The following is a 24140-nucleotide window of genomic DNA, read 5'->3' as shown; positions in this document are numbered from 1 at the left end:
TTAACTGATGCTGTCCAGCTCAAAGACAACATGTAGAGTTTTGCAGCACATTCTGCATTATGATTTTCTACTCATCAAATCCTAACAATGAACAGTTAAGAACTCTTGTTCTTGTGGAAGTGAAAGGAACAATAAAATCGATAACATGTATTAACATGGAAGAAATGCTTCCTAGCAACTAATCTAACTTCTGTACATTGGCAGCAGCGGCAACTGATTAAGTGCGTTGATGTTAAGCCTATTCCCCTCTTCATCAAAAGTCCCATGATTCTTGAAGCAGACATTCCCATGTTCTCGTAACAGTAAAATACTCATCTAACTGAGCAGTGAAGGTATTTACAAAAAAAAAAAAAAAAAAAACAAAACAAAACAATATAAAATTAAAAATACATATATTCATACATTTTGTACAATAAGCTAAATCCCCTTTTCTGTTTTGTACAAAATAGCAGGCATCGATCCAAAATCTACATAATCAGCATGTGCCAGCCCCATTTTTACCATGTGGAGATCAAGCTGAAGGATTTCCCATTCAACGGCACAGGGCATTAAACTGATCCATTGTTGTTCTCTGTACACTGAGCATGATAAATGTAAGAACGCTTTGTTGTGCCTCCCAGCAGTCTTAACACTTTAAATAGCAGTCATAAACTAGATATTACAGAGATAAAAAGAAAGACACTCGAGATAATTGGAGATGGAGATGCTATTAAACAGCCATTTCAATCAAGGAAAAGCTGACATTTGAAATTTTATGACTCCAAATATTACATTGCTCCATTTCAAACGAATTGTGATATAGGATATGACTCTCATGGATTCGGGAGTTATCATTCGTGGACTTAAGCCATCTCACTAGAATTTATCTAACACTTACCTTATTCCGCTGCGTTAGATTGCAATTCAAAAATCAAAATCCATAATCAGAGATTCTCTTTTTGTTTCTTTTTTATACCTCGAAATCCATTGATTGACCTTTCTTATGTTTTCACTGATTTCTAAACCAAAAACTACAACCTAATCCTGCACAACCTAAGTAGTCAACCTAAGTAGATAGCCTCAAGAGAGTTTAATCACATGATTATATACTGTCATAGTAGACAAAAAAATCAAAAAGGAGGAGAAACGTGTAAAATACCAATAGCGATTGACACGAACTTCCTATGCATAATTTTAGTAACCAAGACTTTTCATAAGACAAGACAATCCAGTATTGGTGCTTCAACTTAGGATTTGAGATTAATCTGCAATACAATACCTTTGCCAAAGAATTATAGGTTCACCATTGTGAACTGGGATTTGGAAACAATAATTAGGAACTTTGAGAATTAAATAATTAATTTACCTAGGAGATAGGAATCATATCAAAAACTCCTCCCATCCAAAATCGTGTCATCTGTCAACTCGGAGAATGTTATTCAATATGCCACCCCGGGTAACTGACTCTCTCTTGGGATCATTCTTCCATTCACCATCAACAATAAACTTGATCTGCAGTTGAATTTCAAAACAAAATATTAAATTGTCATAAACAACACGGAAAATCGTTACAATAATACAGCTCATCTCTAAAAGATCTTTTTATATATTAAAACACACAAAAATATTGACTTAGAGAGTAGAAGTTACAAAAAAGAACAAATATAAAGTAAAGCCCTTTCTCCACGATAACAGCACAAGGTTCAGAAACATGCAAGGCACTAGACACCTTTGCCTCTATTTCCAGTCTATCCTCCAAAAGGGCCTGAGTATCACTAATAATGAATTAAGCATAAACAAGGATTGCCCTTTCATTGTAATATGTTACTAAGAATATAAGCAAAATGTAGTCAAAAAGTGCCAGATGGATACATGCTCTAATCTAAAATTCATGTGTCTGGAAGCAATTTTCAATGAGAGATGGCTATTGATCACCAGCAGATACCCTCTGCAGTTACAATTTTCTTTCCCATCCAATTAACATTTGCTTTTATTGCTTATATAACGAATGACAGACAATCTGTGCATCTCTTTTGCAGCTAGCTAAGGAAAAAACACTGAAAGAATGGTTAAAAATGTTAATCATCATCTCAAGTTGAACTATTACAAATCTATGCCCCAACACCAGCTATTCTCCATCTTTTGATAATTCTGGTACTAGATATTGAAATAGCTGCATAACGGCCAAACTTAGCACTTGGCAGTACTTGGCCAAAAGTGTTGCAATAGTATCTGTAAGGCACTCTCATCATTCCTTCCCTTTCTCAGAACCCACAATGTCGGGACCAGCACTAAATGAATGATTCTTTGAGAACAGCATACACATTGAAGTCTAAGTGACATACAGAAAAAGAAACCATGGCCAGAACTAGAGGAATTCATAGTTGATATTTGTTAATTCCCCTTTCTTTCACCCAGCATCTGGATTTATTTTCATAGGAAAAAAGCCATAATATGATAATCCGGCTCACAAATATGCACCAACATCAACAGGAAGCGTCAATATTGATCATGGTTACCGTTGTCAGCAAGACGAATTTCTAATTGCATTACAAACTAAAAAGACTACTCTTCTCAACAATTAAACCTGTAAGATGGACCCATTCGATCCAATTTAAGCAGTAACGCAAGATTTTTGGAAAATCTCCACTTCTACAGGCATTATAACGAAGATATAATTGCAAATGCTCACAAATTTGATATGAACAGAAAGTACATTCTCACTTCATATTGGTTGCAAAATACTTCAAAAGATAAAATGGAAAAAGTAATCTTTATTATAAGGCAGTAGATTTCCACACCTCATACATCCCAGGATAAAGCCACAGCACGGTTGACCAAGTTCTGGATTTCCTGGAAAGTTCAAGAAGTGAACATGCATAACCGACGGAAAGCATGAAATATTATAAATACTTTCCAAGTAAAACACCATAGACTAAAACAAATACAGAACTTGCAACAGTTGTCATTTTTTGCACGTTGATGATTGACAGACAACTACTTACAAAATATCCAGACAATGAGTATCTTATTCTACTGATTCTATCATAGAAAGGTTCAGACTTTAGAACTCTTGATTGTAGGAAAAAGGCCAAAAGGCATAGACTTTAGACTCGTTTACACTGTATTTGCTAGATTTCTAATTAAACATAAACTACTGACCCTTAAAACCAACACATTAGTTAAAACCAGTTTAAATTAAATCGGTGACAGTAATGTCACACCCAGAGGAGATCCTGAGCTGCTTCCCATGGTATGACATCTGGAGATAGAGATCTACTGAGCCAAGATAGGTATGAAACCTTTTTCTGGCATCATATGATTTGCTTTGTATTTGTGAGGTTTTGTGATACATCATATAGGTTATGTAATTAGCATCACAGCCCAAAACAAACTATGCCTACATTAATAACACAAAATACAAAGTTCACAGAACAAAAGTAGTCTCTAAATTGAGCTCTGTCTCTCCACATAGTTTACTAATTCCTTGATGGGATTTATGCAAGACAAATGCCCGTTTACATCACACTTAAATTCAATATGGAATATCCTAAGACTACCAAATTTGCCAGAGTTCTACGAGAATAACCAAAAGAGCAAAAGCACCCAGAATTTTGGGCATAAGAAAATGAACTGCTGCTGAAATAGAATAAAACAACTAATGCAACTGCAATGCTTCTTAAAGATGGAAATAGCAGGAAACAGCCAAAAACACCTTAATAGAATCGACAAATTAAATATCTATGCTAAAACAATAAAAAAAGACATATACGAAATATCAAGAGTGATCCTTTAAAGACAGTAATTTGAAAAGAGAAAGAACAATAAACACCTTGATCCAATGGTTTCTATGATGCTAGAAGATGGCTTAGGATCCATTTTGATTCGATGATGCCAACCGTTAAAGCTGCCAGCCACCTCGACAATTTCACCATCTCCAGAGTATTGGATCTCAACCTGATAAAATTAATTAATTCCTGTCAGCTGGCATTGCAGATACAGATCATACGTCATTCATTTGGTTGGTGCAAGGAGTCATTGACAAAACTTAAAAGCCAAAACGTGAATGTCAATGAGCTCTCTCTATCTATCTCTCTCTTAGTTGCACTACTCATAATCATTTGCGCTGAGATCTCTAACTTCATCATCATCCCCAGACATAAATATAACAACGCAAAAATGTCATTGTACTGTGATTAAGCTGTGGCAGCTCTTAAGCAGTTGGCACTCTATGTCGACATCCAAACTTTAGACATCTATCTTCTGTACAGAGAAAAGCCAAAAAGCACAGGATGTGCAAATAAAACCATCCCAACAAGCCAAAAAGGCAGAGGGAAAGTGTATATATATATACACTTGTTGATGTCATCAAGCGAACAATCTAAAAATTTTCAAGAGTTGAAAGTAGACTTTGAACAAAAGTTATTCATTGATATAACTTTGACAGTTAATTAAAAAAAAATGCATCAATATATTTATAACACCCAAAGTTGAACTCCAGACATTGCTCTATTCAGGGAAGCACCCCACTCACCTCCAAGATGGCCTAGCTAAGTAAGTCAGATATACATGAAAAGATTCTAACAAAAAGACAGATGCCATACCTCCTCTAATCCTGAGAGGCTTTCTTCAACAGCATTCAATTCAGCATCTTTTTCAGAGATAAGTTTTTGAGCTTTAGAGATTTCTGTTTCAGCTTTGGTTTGCAAAACACATAAAGCACGCTGAAGGAAAAAGGAAAAGAGCAAATTAAGAAATCTAGTAGTTAATGCCAATAGGAATTGCAGTTGTGTAATTCAAAGTTACACATCTATAATCAAGCAGTAATTGTTAGATAATGTCTATTTGTATGACAACAAAATTCAGGAAACAGTCACATAACACTACCAAAGAAACTAAAAGTAAAGTAAAAAAATCCAAGAAGCTGCAATGCAGTACATGGATTTTTCAGAGGTTTTTCAAGATGTTCTCATGGTTCTACACAGATTTAAGCAAAACCACACATTAAGATATGACAGGAGGCATGGCCTTCAAAAATGTATTCAAAATTCTAATTCAACAGACATTTCAACCTTTCATCATTCTTGCAAGTTCTGTTTTCCAAAGGAATGCTAAAATTAGATCCCACAGAAAAATTCTATATTCAGCATTCCCTATCGAGACCATTCTCAAGGAAATGAACTGGTGAATTGGCAAATTTAAAACTCAATCATTCAAAACCTTAACTTGTATGCATTTAGATGAGTTTTTATGCACTAAACACCTCATTGACATAATGAATTCCTGATTGAACAAGTCTTATATGTTTGGTTTCATGTCCTCATCAATAACTGAAAGGAAAATTTGTTCATCAGAATATTTGAATGACAAAGGGAAGATAAATAGTGAGTAATCTAGCTATTTTGAGCATGCTGGATAGCAAGAAAACTTGAATGCAGGCCCCACAACAACACATGCATTCAAAAATAGCACATACTTGCTCCTTCTCAATCTGGTCCTTCAATCGGGACAATTCCAACTCCATTTGTTGCTAAGCACACCAAAAGAGAAAGAAAATATAATTAGTTTATCCATATAACAAAACTTAGTACAAAGAAGAACATTAAAATACCAGGCCACAAAGACATAAATATTTAATACCAGCATAGATTTTAGATTATTAATCTCGAGTTGATTCTCAATTCTGCTAGTCTGTCTCATAGAAATATGAAGGTCAAGATATGCATATGCAAAGAAATATCATTCAACAGAAATCACAATGTACTAAGACAGAACACGTAATGACCTCAATATCCAAATCCTTGTCAAAATCAACATTAAGTAGTCCTTCAGCCACCAAACCATCATCCCTGCAAATATTTAAATAAATCCAGTTCAACAAACAGAACCAGCAAAAAATAATAATAATAATAATAAATAAATAATAAAGGAAGTGCAAAACCATTGTTTTAAAGTAGACTAAAATGCAATACAGCATTAATCACTGACATTTGACAAAAATTTGCCGAACTCCCTAACAGAAGAACAAAGAGGAAAAAAATTGTAATTGTGGATTGTGACTACTTGGAAACTGCATCCACTAGAAAGGCCAGAGTTTTTCATTCTTTTCTCTTCTTTCTCGGTGAATACATGTAATAGAAGTTAATGTCAGTAATCCCCCTGAGATTTCAGAAATAATAGAAATCTCCCTACCATTAAATTTTAGATGCTAATATAAACAGCAAGAGGGTAATTTGGTATTGATTAACTCATAATCGTATAAGTTTTAAAGGCTCACTAACAATTCACCAACAGCAGGGAATTTGGGTTATTTTTAGAAACCTCATTGGGCTTTTTGTTATTCTATCATACCTCAGGGGGGTCAATTCTTTTAACTCTGTAATAAGTCGTTTTGTACAAGAGAAGTAAGCAAATAAAAAATGATTTGAAGCATCAGAATCATCTCTATCTATCCATACAACATGCCAATTATTCAGCCATATGTTAACAATTCCATGTGACAAGAGAGAGATGGGCTAATGGAACAATCAATCAGAAGTAGGACTATTGCAGAATTCGTTTACACTTACATTAAAAGGTTCATGTTGATTCTAACAATAATGCAACTAGGTCATCTATAGTTCATAAGATAATGTCAAGGCATACAGAAGCAGAAAAACTAATTTTAACAGCTCCATTTTTCAAGCAAATAAACAATAAATATAGCTGTAGCAGACACCTTAGTTGATCTACCACACGCTAACCTGAGAGGGTGATTTACAGTCGCAGAAGAAGCAAGTTTGTTGGATGTCAATGCACTCCCATTCAATGTCACAGCACCATCTGCTCTGTGATTATAAACACGTTCTAGCAGATCTGGACCAGGTATCCCAGATTTGTTCCCTCCTTCAGTGACTTCCTCACTTTCTTTAGCATCACTTTCATCTAAAATGTCATACACATCATCTGACCATCAAGCAAAGTTGGGTAACGGGAAGTGCCATCAGAGACAAAGAAATCATTGGACAAAGATATATGAACAGCTTGCCAAACAAAATATAAGACTAGGAAAAAGCAAAAGCGCATGTCAACACCACCAAAAAGGGAAAAAGAAAAAGTGAGGACTGAAATTAGAGTAAAAGAAAAAGAAAGAATATCGAGCTTTAAATGAAATCATATTACGGTCCAACGCAATAAAATAATATATAATACTAATAAATATATAAACAATTTACTAAAAACTGTATTATGAAGTATTTTAGAAGGGTCATTATAGAATGAGGATGTGTTTGGAGTGTTCCCATATACTTGGGAGGGAAAAGAGGATAACAAATGTGAAAAAAAGTTGCTTTTAGACATGATTTTACAGAAGTTGCTTCCAAGTAAAATCACTTTTTGCACAAGCACCTAAAATTGCACATTATATATAAGGACTCCAAATGATTTTCTATCCAAAACATGTTTTTGTCAGTTTCAATTAAAAATTAAAAGGAAAAAAAAAAAAGTATTTGAGAGCATTTACTACAGAGCCAAAAGTACTCCTCTATGCACCCAACCAAAAATCTCCAAAAGTTTCTTGGTCATAATCATATAAATTACAAGTTTTTTATAGTACAATCACAGAAGCATCAAACATTTGTGTCTACAATAGATAATACATCAAAATATCTTTACTACAAGATACAAATACAAGCACAGTAAAGCTTTATGATAATCATATTTACACTAAAAGCATGGCAGCATATGAGTAAGAATGTAACTCTGATAGACCTCTTTTCTTGGTTTAGTTCTCCTATTCTCAGTGCTAGATGCAACAGTATAACCCAAACACACAACTACAGCCAGCCCCAATTTAAATCATCTCTGAAAACTACTGAAACTTATTATTCAAGCACCATTTAGCACCAGTGCTTGTTCCATAAGACTCACAACAATGATTGATAAAGCAAATGAAACTACAGTAATTAAGAACCCACCATCTATCATATCCAAATCTCCATTCTGAATAAAGTTTGCAACCTTTTCCTCCAAGGTTAGAGGGGCTGAAGCTTCTGGGGCTGTGTAATGATGTTCAACAAAGTTGGAAGATGATTCAACATTTGAACTACTGGGATAACTTTCCACTATGAAGACATCATTTGATGACGAAACCTTTTCCTCCAAGGTTATGGAGGCTGAGGCTTGTGCAGATGTGTAATGATGTTCAACAAAGTTGGGAAATGGTTTAATGTTTGAACTACTAGGATAACTATCAACGATGGAGACATCATTCGATGTTGAAACTTCTAAGGACGTGTAATGATGTTCAAAAAAGTTGGGAAATGGTTTAATGTTTGAACTACTGGGATAACTTTCCACGGTGGAGACATCATTTGATTCTGAAGCTTCTGGGGATGTGTAATGATGTTCAACAAAGTTAGGAGATAGTTCAATGTTTGAACTACTGGGATAACTTTCCAAGACAGAGACATCATTTGATGATGAAACCTTTTCCTCCAAGGTTATAGTGGCTGAAGCTTCTGGGGAAGTGTAATGATTTTCAACAAAGTTGGGAGATGGTTCAACATTTGAACTACTGGAATGACTTTCCACAATGGAGACATCATTTGATGATGAAACCTCTTCCTCCATGGTTATAGTGGCTGAAGCTTCTGGGGACGTGTAATGATGTTCAACAAAATTGGGAGATGGTTCAACGTTTGAACTACTGGAATAACTTTCCATGATGCAGACATCATTTGATGAGGAATCCTCTCCCTCCAAGGTTATAGTGGTTGAAGCTTCTGGGGACATGTAATGATGTTCAACAAAATTAGGAGATGGTTCAACATTTGAACTACTGAAATAAGTTTCCATGGTGGAGACATCATTTGATGATGAGATATTTTCAGCGATATTCTTCTTTTCATGCTGACCTTCTATATTGTATGAGGTTGAGGCTTTCTCCTCCAAGCCTAAACTGGTTGAGGATTCTAAAGGTAGCAAACCAATTTCATCACATATGAGATCTGTATTACTAAAGGACCCACCGAAAAGGTTATTCGTGACAGACCTATTGGACTCTGTATCATTCTGACCATTATATGCATAAGAATGATTTTCCTCTAATGATGAATCGGCTGAAGATTCAATTGGCAACCCACTATTATCATCAGAGTTGAGATTTGACTCTGTATTTGTGCTTCCAAAATAGTTTCTTAGACTAGGTTCTTCAACCAACAATAAAAAATCTTCAGCCTCATTGCCCACCTTTTCATTCTGACCTTTTAAATTATACAAGGGTATCAATAACAGCAGAATAATAATAAAATGAGAATCATGACCATAAAATGGAATGTATATTGACCTGGTAAGCCCTTCTCTGCAATAAGATCATCACAATCTATTTTTGTTGAGTTCGCAAGAAGCTCCCTAACAAATTTATAGCCTCTCCGTCTCACAATATTCGCAAGGTCATTTCTGAAAAGGGAAAAAATGTCAAAGAAAAATATAGCATATAAAGTAAATAAGTATTTCCCTTCTAAAATTAATACATAACTTCATAGATTGTTTTCCTTTCAACTGTTTTAAAAAAAAAAATTATAACTTCATGATAACTTTCTGAAAGAAAAAGATTATGTGTATATTAACTAATCTCTAGATTATATCTTGTAACCAGTGAAGGACCGAAACTGGCGAAAATAGTAAGTACACATTCAAAATCAACTACTAAGACATCATAAAACCAGTCCTCCTAAAGCCAGCTTCAAAGGAGTTAACCACTGTGACATATAATTTAATTACCAAAAATTGTAACGCAAAATAAACAGCTCCTAACCATCAATAGGTTCCACAAGAACCAAATCAAATAACCAAACAGAAGATAACAATAATAAAGTAATTGAAGAAGAACCTTCCATGCTCTGAAAGCTCCTTCATGGTGGGCACATGATCGTTGGGAAGTCCAACCCTAGACAAGAACTCCCTTAAATCATTTCGCAATTCTTCATTGCTCTTCACCTTTCTACGGGACCTGAACCACCAAACAACAAACCCAGTTAAACCTTCAAATAAATAAATTTGAAAAATGAATTTTCTTTAAAAAAAAAAAAAGAGAGAGAGAAAAAGAAACAAACTTTAAAACTTAAACCTGGATGTTTTGTTGAGTGAAGAAGCATAAAGGCGGTATGTAAAGTGTTTCCGAAGTGGGTATTGTTGAAAGTTGTTAAAACTGAGGCGGTGGTGGTTGTGGTGAAGGGATAAGAAGATTTTATGAGAAGGAGGGAAAGGAAGAAAGGTTGAAGAAAGAAAGAGGGAGGCCATGGACGGTGAGCTTTTGCAGCATTGAATGATTGAGGTGGAATTGAGAAGAAGCGAAAATCAGTGACAGAAACAGAACTCAAATGAACATGTGATTGTGACTTGAGTAAGCAATGAAAGACATTGGTGGTATGTTGTTTTGTTCATGTTTGGTTGGGCTTGTTAATCCAAATCCATGGCCCAGTTCGTTCATCCAGATAATGATGAATTTTTTAAAACTTTCAAGTTTCAATCCAATTTTAAGTTTCCCATCCCATCAAATACAGTTTCAGATATTTTCATTCATCTTCTTGTTTAGTTGAAATATTAATATAATGAAAATCACTTGAAAATTTCTTTTTTCAACTCTGAATTTTAACACAATTTATTAAAAATAATAACATTTTTGGAGTAATGCAATCTCATATGAGAAAGATTCTGATCCCGATCCTGATCCTGATCCCGATCCTGATCCTGTTTGTTATCTGATTGATATCAAATAAAAAAATTTGAAATGTTTTGAAAAATAATTTTCGGGTACAAATTCTAAAAACAATATAATCAAGAAACAGAATAAATAATTGATTTAGCTTTTATCTAAAAACAATTTGAGCAAAATTTGAATTTCTGAAACAAATATCTTAAACTTTGCCCAACCGACTTTTAATGATTATTTTTTAAAAAAATACACTTCTAATTTTCAACGCCCATTAATTAAGGTACAATATATCAAATTACAATAATGTTATGGACACCGATATTTTATACCGAATTTTTACATCGAACGATATGTCCATTGAATCAGACAAGTCACGTATCACGTTAACAATTATTTCGCAAATGAACGATCGTCCATCAAATATGGACGACCTTCCATTGTTATTAGACGACCGTTTATTTGAATAGACTCTCATCTATATTATATGGACGACTATCCACCTAAAATAAACACTCGTTCATAGTTTAAACTAAAAAAATTTGGCATAAATTATTTACGAGAGGATGGGCGTCCGTAGTTATGGACGACTTTTAATATTAACAAATTTTAAATTTATTTATTACTCTTGTCCATCTTTTTCTTCTTCCTCGTCCTCTTGCACCACCGATGGAATGAAAAGGAGTCACACCTGAATTCCCAGACCAAAGAAACGTAGCTCGTAATCCATTCACATATGCATATGAAAACAGAAACCAATCCAACCATACTTGCAATCCTTTTAAAACTCGTTCCTGCCGAAACTCAAATAATTATCACATCAAAACCAGAAGCAGAACAAATGATAAATACAACAGGAAGTCAAAATGAAAGTTGCCATTATTGCTCACCTTTAGGGCCTCAGCAGTAATCCTTCCAGTTATACTAAGATACAAGTCATTAAAGCTCTCCATTATGTCAGGTAATGTTGCTTCAAATTTGGTATGGTAAGCAGATGCATTTTTTACAAGAGCACTACTACCATGGAGAACATCAGAGACGAGCATAAGCCTAGCAACTTTGGTTGGAATAGGGGTCTCCTTAAGGGGGCGTTTGGTTCAAGAATGTTAGATTATTGAGAATGTTGGATTATTGAAAAGATAGATTACCTTGGAATATTACTGGGAATCTTTAGGAAAATATGTTTGGTTAGTTAATAGGTATGTTATATTAATATGTTTGGTTATGGGGAATAAATTGGTGGATATATTATTTAAATTACTAAATTGACCCTTTTTAAAATATTAATATAATATTATTTTTATTATTAATTTTTGAATAATTTTTTTTAACCTCCAATATTTCAGATTTAGCTAAAACACCCTCATTTATATAAAACTTTAATTTATGATGAAATCACCCCCACCTCCTGCCGCCACCGCAAACCACCGCTAGAAGTCTCCGAAAGTCCCCGAGTAGCTCACAGTGACTAACAGGCTTCGATATGGCCGTTTCTGGCCATATTGATGGCCGAAAACGGCCATATCAGGCCAGATCTGGCCATTAACTGCCACGGACCTGGCTGTTAGCAGCCAAATCTATCTCTATTCCGGCCAGAATAGATCTGGCCATTAATGGCCATGTCTGTGGCCGTTAACGGCCAGATCTGGCCTGATATGGCCGTTTTCGGCATTAATATGGTCGAAAACGGCCACACCGAAGTCTCCTGGAGCCTCCCACCGAATCTGGTTCTTTTTTAGAGACTCCGATGACTTTCCAGCGGCGGTCCGTGGTGGTTGGCCCACTATCGGTGGTGGTGGCTGGGTGGCAGTGGTGGTCTGTAAATTGTTTTAAATATAAGGGTATTATTGTCCACAATTTTAATTAAATAAGGTTAAAATTGAAATAAGATATTAATATAAATTTCTTTTAAAATAGAGGCATTATTGTCCAAAATTTTTATTAATAAGGGATAAAATTGTAACAAAAAAAGATAACCCTGGTAATTTTAGAAAACCTAAGAAAATTGAGGTAATCAGATTACCTCCAATATTACCAATAATGATTACTATTGGTATTTGAAGATTACCAGTATCTTATATTACTTGACAACCAAACATGGTAATCAAGTAATATAAGATCACTTACCCCTAGTAATGACAGATACACCCGAACCCAACGCCCCCTAAGAGTCAAAGATTCTGTCAAGACTTCGACTATCTACAAGATAAAAACCACCAAATACGTCTAAATTTCACAGTGAAGAGCTCAAGAGATGACATGCAGAACTGATCTTTTCAAAAAAAAATTAAATCAAACAATGGACAAGCGTCTGTTGCCTGTCCTTTGAATCATAATTTTCGTTTTAAAATTTTTTTATTTTAAACAATGGATGGGCGTCCATTCTAAGTGAATGCCCATCCATTTACTATGGACTCTCGTCCATAGTAAATAGACACCCGTGCATATAAGATGGACGGGCGTCCATTCTTTTTCATTTAAAATTTTTTGGACGGACGTCCATATAATAAATGGGCCCCCGTCCATGTAATATGAACGAGAATCCATTAAATATGGACGAACGTCCATAAATATTGGACGATCGTTCATTCACGAAAGACTTTACATGATCGCGTTTGACTGATTATCATGTCCTTCGATACAAAAATTCGATATAAAATTTCGATGTCTATATAGCATTACTCATTCAAGGCTGAGTGCAGTTCATTAGATAGAGAATCACATGGGTGCAACCGTGCAAGGTCCATTTTGATTTCAGACGGCCTTCGACCTAGACACACCCCGCCTTAATACTGAGATTTCATTTTCTTTCACTTACATTTACTTTTAATAACTATTTAATGAAAAAAATTTACTAATTTTCAAAGCCCACTAATACCGTTTAATTTATCTAAATTCAGGCCGGCACAATAGTGGCCCATAAGAAATCGGCTAACGAAAGTTAATACTAGACTTGGTGGGGTGCGCCAGGCCCTTGCTGTAGTGCAACGCTTGGGCGACGCTCGAGAACCCCAGTAGCAAGCTACTGTAGCTGGTCTTCCCCCTATAAAAATTAATTTAATATCATGTGGGCCGATGGTCCACGTATCAGATATTAAACTGATAAGAACAGATACTACACTTGATCTTAGCCAAAAGGCCGAGAAAGGTATGATTTACCCAGCCCTTTCACCTTTCTTTTATATCACTCTCAATGCAACTACCCTTAAATAATAGGCGATGTGGGACTTCCTCATCTCCTCTCTGAACTCAGCAACACCTCTTTCTCAAGAATTATAGAATAATGTTTTCTCAATATATTTCTCAATTTTATCATTAATATCATAATTTCAAGTAAACATGAAATATGGTTTTTTAGTAATAGAGATTATATATATGAGACACAAGATGGTTATTAAATTATGAAAAATCAATTTTCATTTTTACGATTCCCAAGGAATATTTGTACTTTTTTTTAAAATGAAATGGAAGAATTGAAGTCATCTTCATATTATTCAATATTCATTATGAGTTGGTTAAATATAAATTAAATATACTGACATCAATTTGACTCATATATACGTTTTTATCTTTTTGAAACTTGATGCTTATTGTAAAAGTAATTAAGCAAATAATTAAAAAGGAAAAAATGTGTTGTTCTCTTGGGTGAAAATAATTAAATTTTAATATAAGTTTTGTTTTCATAACATGAACACCATCGTATTTTCACATCTATCTTAGATCATAATCTCATTTCTGTAATAAGAATCCAACACTGCTGTCAGAAAAACATCATTACCACCCAGAAAAAAAATAAATAAATAAATAAATAAAGGTTTAAAACATTTACCTCCCATGAAGTATCCGAAATTTTTTAGGTCTAAAAGTAGACATATTATACAAACACCTTCCCTATCGTCGTTTTGGCTGTTAAAACTAACGGCTTGAAGAATAAAAAAATAATCAACTCTGTAATAATGATTTAATTAAAAAAAAAGTGCTTTGAAAAATGTTCCGTAACCATAGACTTACTATATTCAATTATTAAAAAGTATTTATTTATGAAAAAAATCTGTTTTATCTATTTTAATAATGATATAATTTTTCTTTTTTATACTCCCTCTTATTTTATATAAGGATGTTTTATTTTTTCAAATTAAAAGTCGATCCTTGTCTTGTTCTTTCTCCACTTTTCGTTATAGCCTACATCTCCTCTGTCTCTCTCTGTCCTATCTTATCTCTTCCCCTCTTCTCCTCTTTTCCATATTTTTCATCGCCCACTTCTTCTTTCTCTACTCTACGTCTTTGCTTCCATATTCTCTCTCTTTTTCGGAACAAACTTTATCAACTATAAACCATTAAATTGGTTTTTGGCTGACATCAAGTTTCCTCTTCCCCGCAAGGATTTCTTGTTTGGATATCTGACCAATGCTCATGTGTTCTCCAAGTTTGATCTTAAAGCTGGTTTTTGGCAATCGGCAAGGGTATTGTGTTTTCCTTTGATGTGTTTGACAGTGAATTGGTATCTGGAAAACCATTGGGCCCTCAGACTTTACCGGAGGTCAATTCTTCGACTTCAAGAAGCCATGTTTCGCCGAGTTGTTGTGTGGAGTCGAGGGGTTCGAAGGCGTAAATAAGACAAATGTAAATTATTTAAATATGCAACAGGAAAGTTTCCCACTTGCAAAATCAGGAGAAAAAGTTAGGTGGGAGAGACAAAATTTTTTTTTATTAAAAATTGTGTCCAAGCTTAAAAAGACTTTTATATAAAAATGAAGGAAGTATTTCACAATTTATTTTGGGAAATTATATTAAATGACATTGTTTTGGGGTTGAAATTGAAAAAGAGCACATTTAATTTTTTTCTTTCACAAAATAGCACTTTTCCATTTTTCATTAATTTAACCGGCGAAAATACCCTTGCATAAAAGAAACCCTAACCTTTTCCACTTCATCTTCAACTCCATTGAACCAAAGCTTAAGCCTTTCGTCCTTCATCTTAATTTGAAAAGAAAACGTAGATTTTGTGCCATAATCGAGCGGATTTAACATGGTTATTGTTGTTTTTGGCAAAACAAACTATCCATATTCACTTTTTTGGGGGGGAAGTAAATCACAGTAATTGTATAAAATATAATAAAAAAATTTACAACCTAAGAAGGGGGAGTCCTTCTCTCAAAAGAGCCTTGGACAAGCTTAATGATCAAACTAAACAAAACAAAGGCCACAGACAAAAGGATAAACAATCTTTTACAAGCTAAGCCTAATAAAAAAAGAAGGCTCAGGCAACTGACCTAAAACCAGCTATACAGAAAGTTCTAATGGAAAAAAATGAGAAACTGCTAGCCCAAAAGCCTAAACAAAACAATCTGGCCCAGACGACACAGGCCTAGGCTCTTCATGCACAAGCTAGTAACAGCTCGGCGCTAGCCCAAGAAGGCACAACCCAACCCAAGGTAGACTGAAGTTCGCCCAATACTTCGTTCTAGATAGAACCCGAGAGGCAAAACTCCTTCCACATAAAACATTCCCAGAATCATATTTTATAAAGTAGGATTCCCAAACTTACGACCCCAACGATGATTATTCTTTCCCTTTTCAAGGATAAACTTACATCTTCCCCTTACATTCTCCTTTCTCACGACATCAGTACAAATGTGCACTCCACTGCATATACCAATGTCAATAGACTAGATGAGGTTCTCCCGAGCTACCCGATTCTTGGATGATTGGGCAGATATTCGAAAAGGATACGTTAAGTACAATTAGACAATTAAAATATTTTGTAATTATGATATCTTTTAAAATATGAATTATAATCACTTTGTTATGCAATTGGAATAGGAATTAGGATCTTTTGAGAGTCATTTAAAGTCAAGTGTAACGCTATAATAGCCTAAATCTAGATCGTGGGGAGGAATGAAGAATTTTGTCAATTAATGTCTCTATCTCTTGTTCTTAGAGGTCTTTGTTCCTTGTATAAGCATATCATGTCTCAAACCTTATCAAAATATCTGTTCGGACTTAAGGTGTGTAATATGCTTGTTCTCCTAATTTTTTCAATAAACTTACTGTGAAATGTTGTTATATTGCCGTGAAATGTTTTTGTGTTGCTTATTTTTATATTGAGGAGTGTAGGGTTGATGGGCTTAAAGTATAAAAAGTTTCTAGGGCTTAGTTTGATTGATTTATTGAGTTTTGCTTCAAAATTTAGGGTTTTGATGGAGTTTGGTCTAGATTGAGATATTGGCTTGGTTGTTATATTATTGTGTCAATATGGATGGATTGTATTTGGGGCGTAGCCAAAAACTCATTCTAGGGGGGTGAAGACGTTAATTAAACTTAATAATACAATTGTAAATAAACTTATAATAAATAATATATTAGGTATAAGTTGCACAAAAATATAAGTATTTATTTATAAGACTCTTTATAATTAATATATTTATGATTGTGTTTGATGATATGGAATAAATTTATAATACTTTAATGAGTGTGAAACAAAACCAAGAAAATTTATTTATGAACAAGTTATTAAGCCAACACAAATAACAACACCGCCAACTCTAAATTAAGTTATAATAAAATTTCTACTAATAAAATAGTCAAAGATTTGTCTAGCTTTTATAGTAAATATTATAATTTTTGTTGTAATTTCACTTTTATGTTTCAACCCCATAAAATAATTAATGCATCAAAATACATATTTTTTATATTTTTTTCTTAACTTCAATATTTTGATATGACACATCTGTGGATACTCTAGATAGTTAAAACGAATTGGAGATAATGTGGATAGACACATGATCTTAGGTTCAATTATCCATCTGAGCATCCGCAATTTAAGTAGGGGCTGTGACGGTGGGTTGTAAGCTAGTATATATATAAACAATTGACAGTAATTTAATTTGACAAACAAATTTTAGAAATGATGTTTATTTTATAAAATATATGAAAAGATATGCAAACTTTCTTCATTTTGATATTTGTACAATTAAATAATATAAATAAAATTCATTATATAATTTATTAAATGTATTTGTGGGACCTTTTTGTAAAAACTAAGAATTTAATTTGATATATTTGATGAATTTAAAAGTTAAAATTCACACACACACACATATATATATATATTTGAATTTTAATAATTTTTCAAAGTCAAGGAGGGTCAACTGACCCCCCCTCCCTCCGCCCTTGATTGTATGGGAATTGAACCATGAAAATGACAAACAAATATCAATATTTTTTGGCTGAAACCCATGGATTCAGACATTTGCCCAAAAATTTTAGGTCATTTGGTGAAGAAGATATTAAGATTTTATTGAATGAGGAGGTTTCGGCTGGATTCAGCCAATGTAGGTTCTATCAAAATGATCAAATGACATAGTATCAACCTTATTCGGCCATTTTCATATCAAATTGTAAAGTAGGCTGAATCTAGCAAATACGTGGGTTTTGGCCAAAACTCATCTTCAACCTTCGAAAAGCTTTCTACCCAGATCCTCCTAACTCCTAAGTTGGCCGAGTCTCATACCTAAATTACACCTAAACCACCAATTTTTAACATATCCCTGAAATATGAGCTTAATCAACTATAACAATAATAAATGCTACAAATCATTTTAAAAAAAAAAACTTATTTCATGAGGGGCAAATTTGTCCGCCAAATATATGTTTCCTAGACATATATGCAACATACTCAAAATTTTAAATTTCAAACAACTTTCAAATGCCAAAACTTACCTCATCTCTCTTGTGAACCGTTTAATAAGCCAATATATAAATTAAAAAAAAAAAAAAGCGTTAAAAAAGTGCTTCTCAAGATCACAAAATCAAACATTCAGTTGGGATTTTAAAATGGAAGCATGGGATTTGAATTAAGTGGTTGGGGATTTGTCATTAGGGGCAAATTTGTCCGCCAAATCTGTGCTAAATGGAAATGTTCTATTTCTTGAGACGCTTTCCAAAAAGTGTTATTTTTCAACTCCCTCCCCCTATTTGTGCTATTTAATATAATTTCTCAATATATTTTCAATATCTCTTTTAAATATTTAAAATCATAAATTAAAAACCTTTAAGTTTTAGAGAATGTATTATTGTAACGGAAATAGTTTATTATTGTTTTTTTTAACAATTAAGATTCTATGAAAACAGAAAACTATTATATATGTTATATTAGAAGTAAAAATTTAACCCAAGAAAAGGAAGAAGAAAGATATCATCAAAAAATGAAAAGTAAGAATATAAATATTAAAAATTATTAAGTCTTTTACATCAAAAATCAAAATATTTTTTTTTCAATTAATATAATTTTTTTGTTGATATTTGATATAATATAACTTATCGTTAATTATATCAATATTATTTTATTATTTATTACTATAAGAAAGTTATAATTTAATAGAGGTGTAATTACAAGAATTATTGTTTTGATTTCTTGTTTTATAATTCATGTTTTAGTAGTATTAAGATTTTAATTCATTGTTTTAGTAGCATTAGGATAGTACGAAAATGGATATTAAAGAGTTATTGTAAAATTGAGTGATCAGATTTGACAACTTCATTACATTAATCAAATGGATATTAATGTCTTCCTCAATAATCCAAATGAACAATAAGTAGTGTATGTTTTAACTGAAAAAGAAATCATTACTAAAATTAGACAAGAAGAGGAAGGAGATAATCTTGAGGATGATAGTAAGGAAATATAAAAAATTTCATGCCAAGAAGCTCTAAACATGTTTGAGAGTTAGAAAGATTTTGGCTTCAACAAGAAGATATCCATGCTAGTGGCTTACTATGTACCTGCAAGATAAAAGTTGTGGTAATAACTATAAAGCATAAATCATTGTCTCAAACAACTTTAGATAAATATTTTATTTTATCTTAAACCCTTAATGTAATATAACATATATATTTTTGCAATATGTATATAATTATTATTATGTAGAGGTCAGTTCCTTAACATGAGACCTAGAAAAATTATAACTTATTACAATATGAAATTTATTCTTATTTATAACTGGCCCAAGTTGAGACCGAAAGTTATTATGACTACATGGAGGTTATTCCTATATAGAGTATCACTATATAGATGTTCTACTGTATTATATTTTAGCCATGGATCAAAATTATTTTATTTGCTCTATTTTAAAAATTATTTTAGTATTCTATTTTGAATAACATTTAATCAAATATGATAGTATTCTGAGAATGTGTTTGGTACATTTTTTGAAAATATTTTCTAAATTTATTTAGATTATTTTTTAATCAACTACATTTGTTAATTTAACTAAACATCCCCTACAATAAAAGTTTATAAATTAACAAAAACACCCACATCCAACCAACTATTATCGGCAACTAGCCACCACTGTCAAACAGTGGCTGGAAGTCACTGGAATGGCGTACGACTAGTTGGATCTAGTCGATCGTGCGCCGATCTGGCTGGGAAAAGGCCAGATCTATGACTAATGATTTGGCCGTTGACAACAACCATATCTTGGTTGTCGTTTGGCTGTCAACGATGGCCAGATCTTTTCTAACCCTATTTTATTCTACTATCATATCCTAACAAATGAAAAACGTATTTGTTTTAATATTGTTCAAAATCCAATCATATTATATTCAATTCAAAACATATAACAATTATCTTTCTCAATAAAAAAATTATAAATTAACAAAAACACCTCCACCCACCCAAGCAACAGTTGTCTGCTAGCAACCACTGCCGACCGTCGACGTCGGAACGATGCACGATTGGCCGGATCTGATCGATCGTGCACCTGTTTGTTTGTTTCTAGCTAAATTTCACGGCCAAAGATTTGGCCGTTGATGGCCAAATCTGGCCAGATGTGGCCATTGATGACAACCATATCTTGGCCGTCGTTGATAGCCAAACAACTACTAGAAATCTGGCAGTTAACGATGGCCAAGACGACCATATCTTGGTCGTCAACGATGGCCAAGATATGGCCGTCGTCAACGACCAGATCATTGGCCGTAGATCTGGCCGTTTCCAACCGGATCCATAATGACTTTGGTCGAAAACAGCTAAATCGGTGAGTGACCGGTCAGATTCAGCTGGTTGTGGGCCATTTTGGTGACTTCCAGCCATCGTCCGACGATGGTGGTCGGCAGTCGGCAATCAGTTGAGTGGGTGAGGATGTTTTTGTTAATTTATAAACTTTTATTACGGGAGGGTGTTTAGCTAAGTTAACAAATATAGGGGGTTAAAATAATGTAAATGTTTTCAAAAAATGTACCAAACACATTTTTAAAATCTTATTCTATTTGATTAAATCCTATCATATCCTATTCTAAATAAAATATTATTAAAAAAAATGTACCAAACAGAGGCACAATAACTTGTAAGAATATGATTCGGTTTTATTATTATTTAATAATTTTTTGGAATTAGGTCCCAAGGGGGAGCTAGCTAAGTACTTGGAAGGCTTGGCGGAAGCAGATGATGTACAGTCCTATCGTAGGACTCCTATGCGAAGGAGAATCCATTTGGTCAGCCAGCAGTAAACCAATCTCATCCTGATTGGGGTTTTTACTGGAAAGTGATTCGTGATATTCAAACAGAATGATCGTTATCTTGAAGAGTTTGATTTCACTGAACATAATTGGAGTTACTTTAATTTACAATTATATCTTTGATTGTGAACGTCAAAGTTGTAATTGGTGAAATGAAGTGATTGGTAGTTGTGATTTTTATATTCTGTTTGATGTTTATATATATCTAGCGAGTCAATATTTTGAACCCGTTTAAATTGATCTGTTTTGATCCTTTTAGACTTGCACCCGTTTGGGCCCAACCCGTACCCCACCATGCGCCCGTTTTGCCTGAGTTGGATCTTAGTAGTCCATTTGTTTCTTAACATAAGAGTGGTATTATTTAAACCCCACCAAATTTCTTTCTAAACCGAATAATGATTGAAATCATTTTAAAAATATCTTATATTTCTTTCCATATGTACCCAGTACCCTTCTCTAATATTTTTCCTTCCAAATTTCCTTATTAATCCATTTTTGCTCCTGAGTTAAATTTAAATCATCACTACATAATTTTTTAATAAGGAATTCAAATTACAATTTTAGAAAAAAAAAATTAAGCGTTTAGGATATAGAGAAAAAGCGTTGTTTAATACATGGGATGTAGTAAAAGAATGAATGTCCTTCTTAGTAATTACCAGTTTGGAACAATATATTTTTGTAAAAAAGTTATTATTGGGCATGAAAAGAAATTTTGGTATGAATTAAGATGTATTAGAAATTACTTTTATAAACATCACATATATTTGAGCTGCGTTGTGAATTTATACGATTGTTTCATTTCAAAATTTTCACATATTATCATTTTTTTTTTTTTTTTGGTTACTGGTGGTGTCTAGGTCAACTTACGTATACTTCGATTAATCAACTGACTCTAAACAAAGCTACTAAAATAGAGTAAATCTTGATGCCTGAGGCAAAAAATATTAACAACCGTTTTTATGATTCGAATCTAAAATCAAAAGGGGAGCAAACCCCTTCTACAACCTATTGTCTATAATCTTTATTTTTTCTTTTTTCATGTGTATTTCTTATTCTGATTTAACGAATAACAGTACTATTGCAGCCCCTCTACAACCGCCTAGCAATATTATATGTTTAAATTAGAGATATCAAATGTCATTTTGCCACCTAGTTTAAGGTCAATTGAAATATTAATTTAATAAATAATCATATATTATTTGATAGAAAAGGGTCAAAATATATAACGGGGTAGATCTTATAGGCAAGCGCATATGACATTTGGGGATTCTCATGCAATTAATAAAAAGAAAAGAAATAGAATTTTCTCTTTGCGTTATCTAAATTTTCCCACACTTTCTATCGAGCCAGACATTACAATTTACGAAAAGTTTCTTGAAATATGTAACTCTTCCCAATAATTAAATACATCGATTTTAATTCATCACTTAGATGATTATATCTCTATTTTTAAAGTTACTAAAACCGATATTCACGTTGGTGTAATCAATGAGTATTATATTCTTTGCATTTTGGACTATCTCCATATTTTTATTTTCCATAATACTACTCCTACAAAACATAAATGATGTGTCAATTAATGGGTAATCCCTTGTCATTTTGTATACATGCAAACTTTGCAAGAGTACCAATATCCTTTTTTTTTTTTTTTTTTTTTAAATCTCAAAGTATTTTTTTTTTTAAATCTATTAAGAATTTACTTTCAAATCTTAATATATGTGAAATAACAAACGTATCTTTTTAATTATTAAATTATTAAAGATTTAAATTATAATTTTAATCAAGTTTTATTCTCATCTTATTTGAATATGTAAAATCCAATCATTGGATTGAATTTATGAAAACTTATGATTCTTTTCGTGTCAAAACAAAAAAATAGGATCAACTTTAAGGTTTAAATATTATCTGGATTTTTCAAAGAATTTAAGAAAGTCTGAGCTATAATCTATAGAAAAAGTATAAAAAAAAAATAAGAACTTTTCTGTTTTAAAAGATATTTTCAATGTTAATGGGGTTTAAAGGAAATTTTTAACTCACAGTGGTATTCTCAGTAAAGGGGGTTTCTAATAAGTTGAATGGGCTAAAATTCATAAGTTCTTCAAATTTTAAAATCATTTATCGATAAAAAATGTTAGATTTACAAAGAATCTTTGTATAAAATGATGTGGCAAGTTTCATATCACTAGTTTGTGAAAAGAAAGAGAAGATTGATGTGAAATTAGTGGTATGACAACTGTCATATCACTTTGTATAAAGATTCTTGGTAAAAATATTTGTATATCTATTATTTTCCTTGTTGCCAGAGATTTGTACTTAGAATGAGATTCTGTCTATTTAGTAAGCCATGTTACGATTTTGCAATATTGGGCTATAGAACTGACCCAAATTAACCCAATCCAGCCCATAATATATTCTCATTCATCTGCATTCTGCAGACCACCAAATGGTACTACCGTCTAATAACATTTTGGGAGCAGCCCAAAGCTTCGATCTTAAGTCTAAACTACAAGAGCTCAATTATTTATTTATTTATTTTGATTTATTAATTAATATAGTATATTTAATGCGGTTTACATATAGTCTAAAAATACACGTTTAAAAAAAAAACGCCGTAATCATAGTTTCTCCGCAACCGCAATACTGCTAACTTTATCGACACCGTAGAAATCAGCATTTGACCGGAGCATTTCACTTTGTCAAATTCTCTCAGAATCAGCAAACCCCACACTAGTATAAAGGTCTACTACTGAAAACTATGCCAAAGACGAAATCAACGTCGTACGTGATATGATTGATTGATTGGTTGGTAAAATTGATGGTTCAAGTAACCCCAAACTTCTTCCTTGGTCCCACTCTTAATTAATAAAATACTCTTGAACAACATTGGATCAAATGTGGTCCCCTTCCGCCACGTTTCATGTAATGTATAATCTTTTGCAACGTGTCT

The 24140-nt window shown here is 33.0% G+C and overlaps 1 protein-coding gene and 1 non-coding gene across 8 annotated transcripts; both read right to left on the bottom strand.

Moving 5' to 3' along the window:
* Window positions 1–4: 4 nt before the first annotated feature.
* LOC116119893 (protein PTST homolog 3, chloroplastic) lies at window positions 5–10515 on the bottom strand. 7 transcript variants are annotated; one of them, XR_004126464.1, is made up of 13 exons: window positions 10088–10514; window positions 9851–9970; window positions 9305–9417; window positions 6723–6924; window positions 5765–5828; window positions 5620–5670; window positions 5456–5509; window positions 4584–4703; window positions 3812–3936; window positions 2781–2832; window positions 1346–1491; window positions 403–578; window positions 5–293 (listed from the first exon to the last, which is right to left on the bottom strand). XR_004126464.1 is itself a non-coding variant. In XM_031405842.1 (12 exons), exons 1-11 carry the CDS (start codon window positions 10258–10260, stop codon window positions 1393–1395), a joined length of 1173 nt encoding a protein of 390 aa, XP_031261702.1. In that variant the 5' UTR covers window positions 10261–10515; the 3' UTR covers window positions 376–571; window positions 1346–1392. The 7 variants fall into 7 exon arrangements, 5 of the variants coding, with proteins under 5 accessions (XP_031261702.1, XP_031261712.1, XP_031261696.1 ...); XR_004126465.1 differs by lacking the exon at window positions 5–293 and adding an exon at window positions 1139–1258 and having other exon boundaries at window positions 376–571; window positions 10088–10515; XM_031405842.1 differs by lacking the exon at window positions 5–293 and having other exon boundaries at window positions 376–571; window positions 10088–10515.
* A 3113-nt stretch (window positions 10516–13628) lies between these two features.
* LOC116119929 lies at window positions 13629–13824 on the bottom strand. Its single transcript, XR_004126471.1, has one exon. It is a non-coding gene; the product is annotated as a U2 spliceosomal RNA (small nuclear RNA).
* Between the last annotated feature and the right edge of the window lie 10316 nt (window positions 13825–24140).

This window comes from Pistacia vera, unplaced genomic scaffold (genome assembly GCF_008641045.1).
Source record: "Pistacia vera cultivar Batoury unplaced genomic scaffold, PisVer_v2 Contig1254, whole genome shotgun sequence".
Lineage (NCBI taxonomy): Eukaryota > Viridiplantae > Streptophyta > Magnoliopsida > Sapindales > Anacardiaceae > Pistacia > Pistacia vera.
The sequence above is the reverse complement of the archived record's forward strand: the minus strand, read 5'-3'. Positions and strand labels throughout refer to the sequence as shown.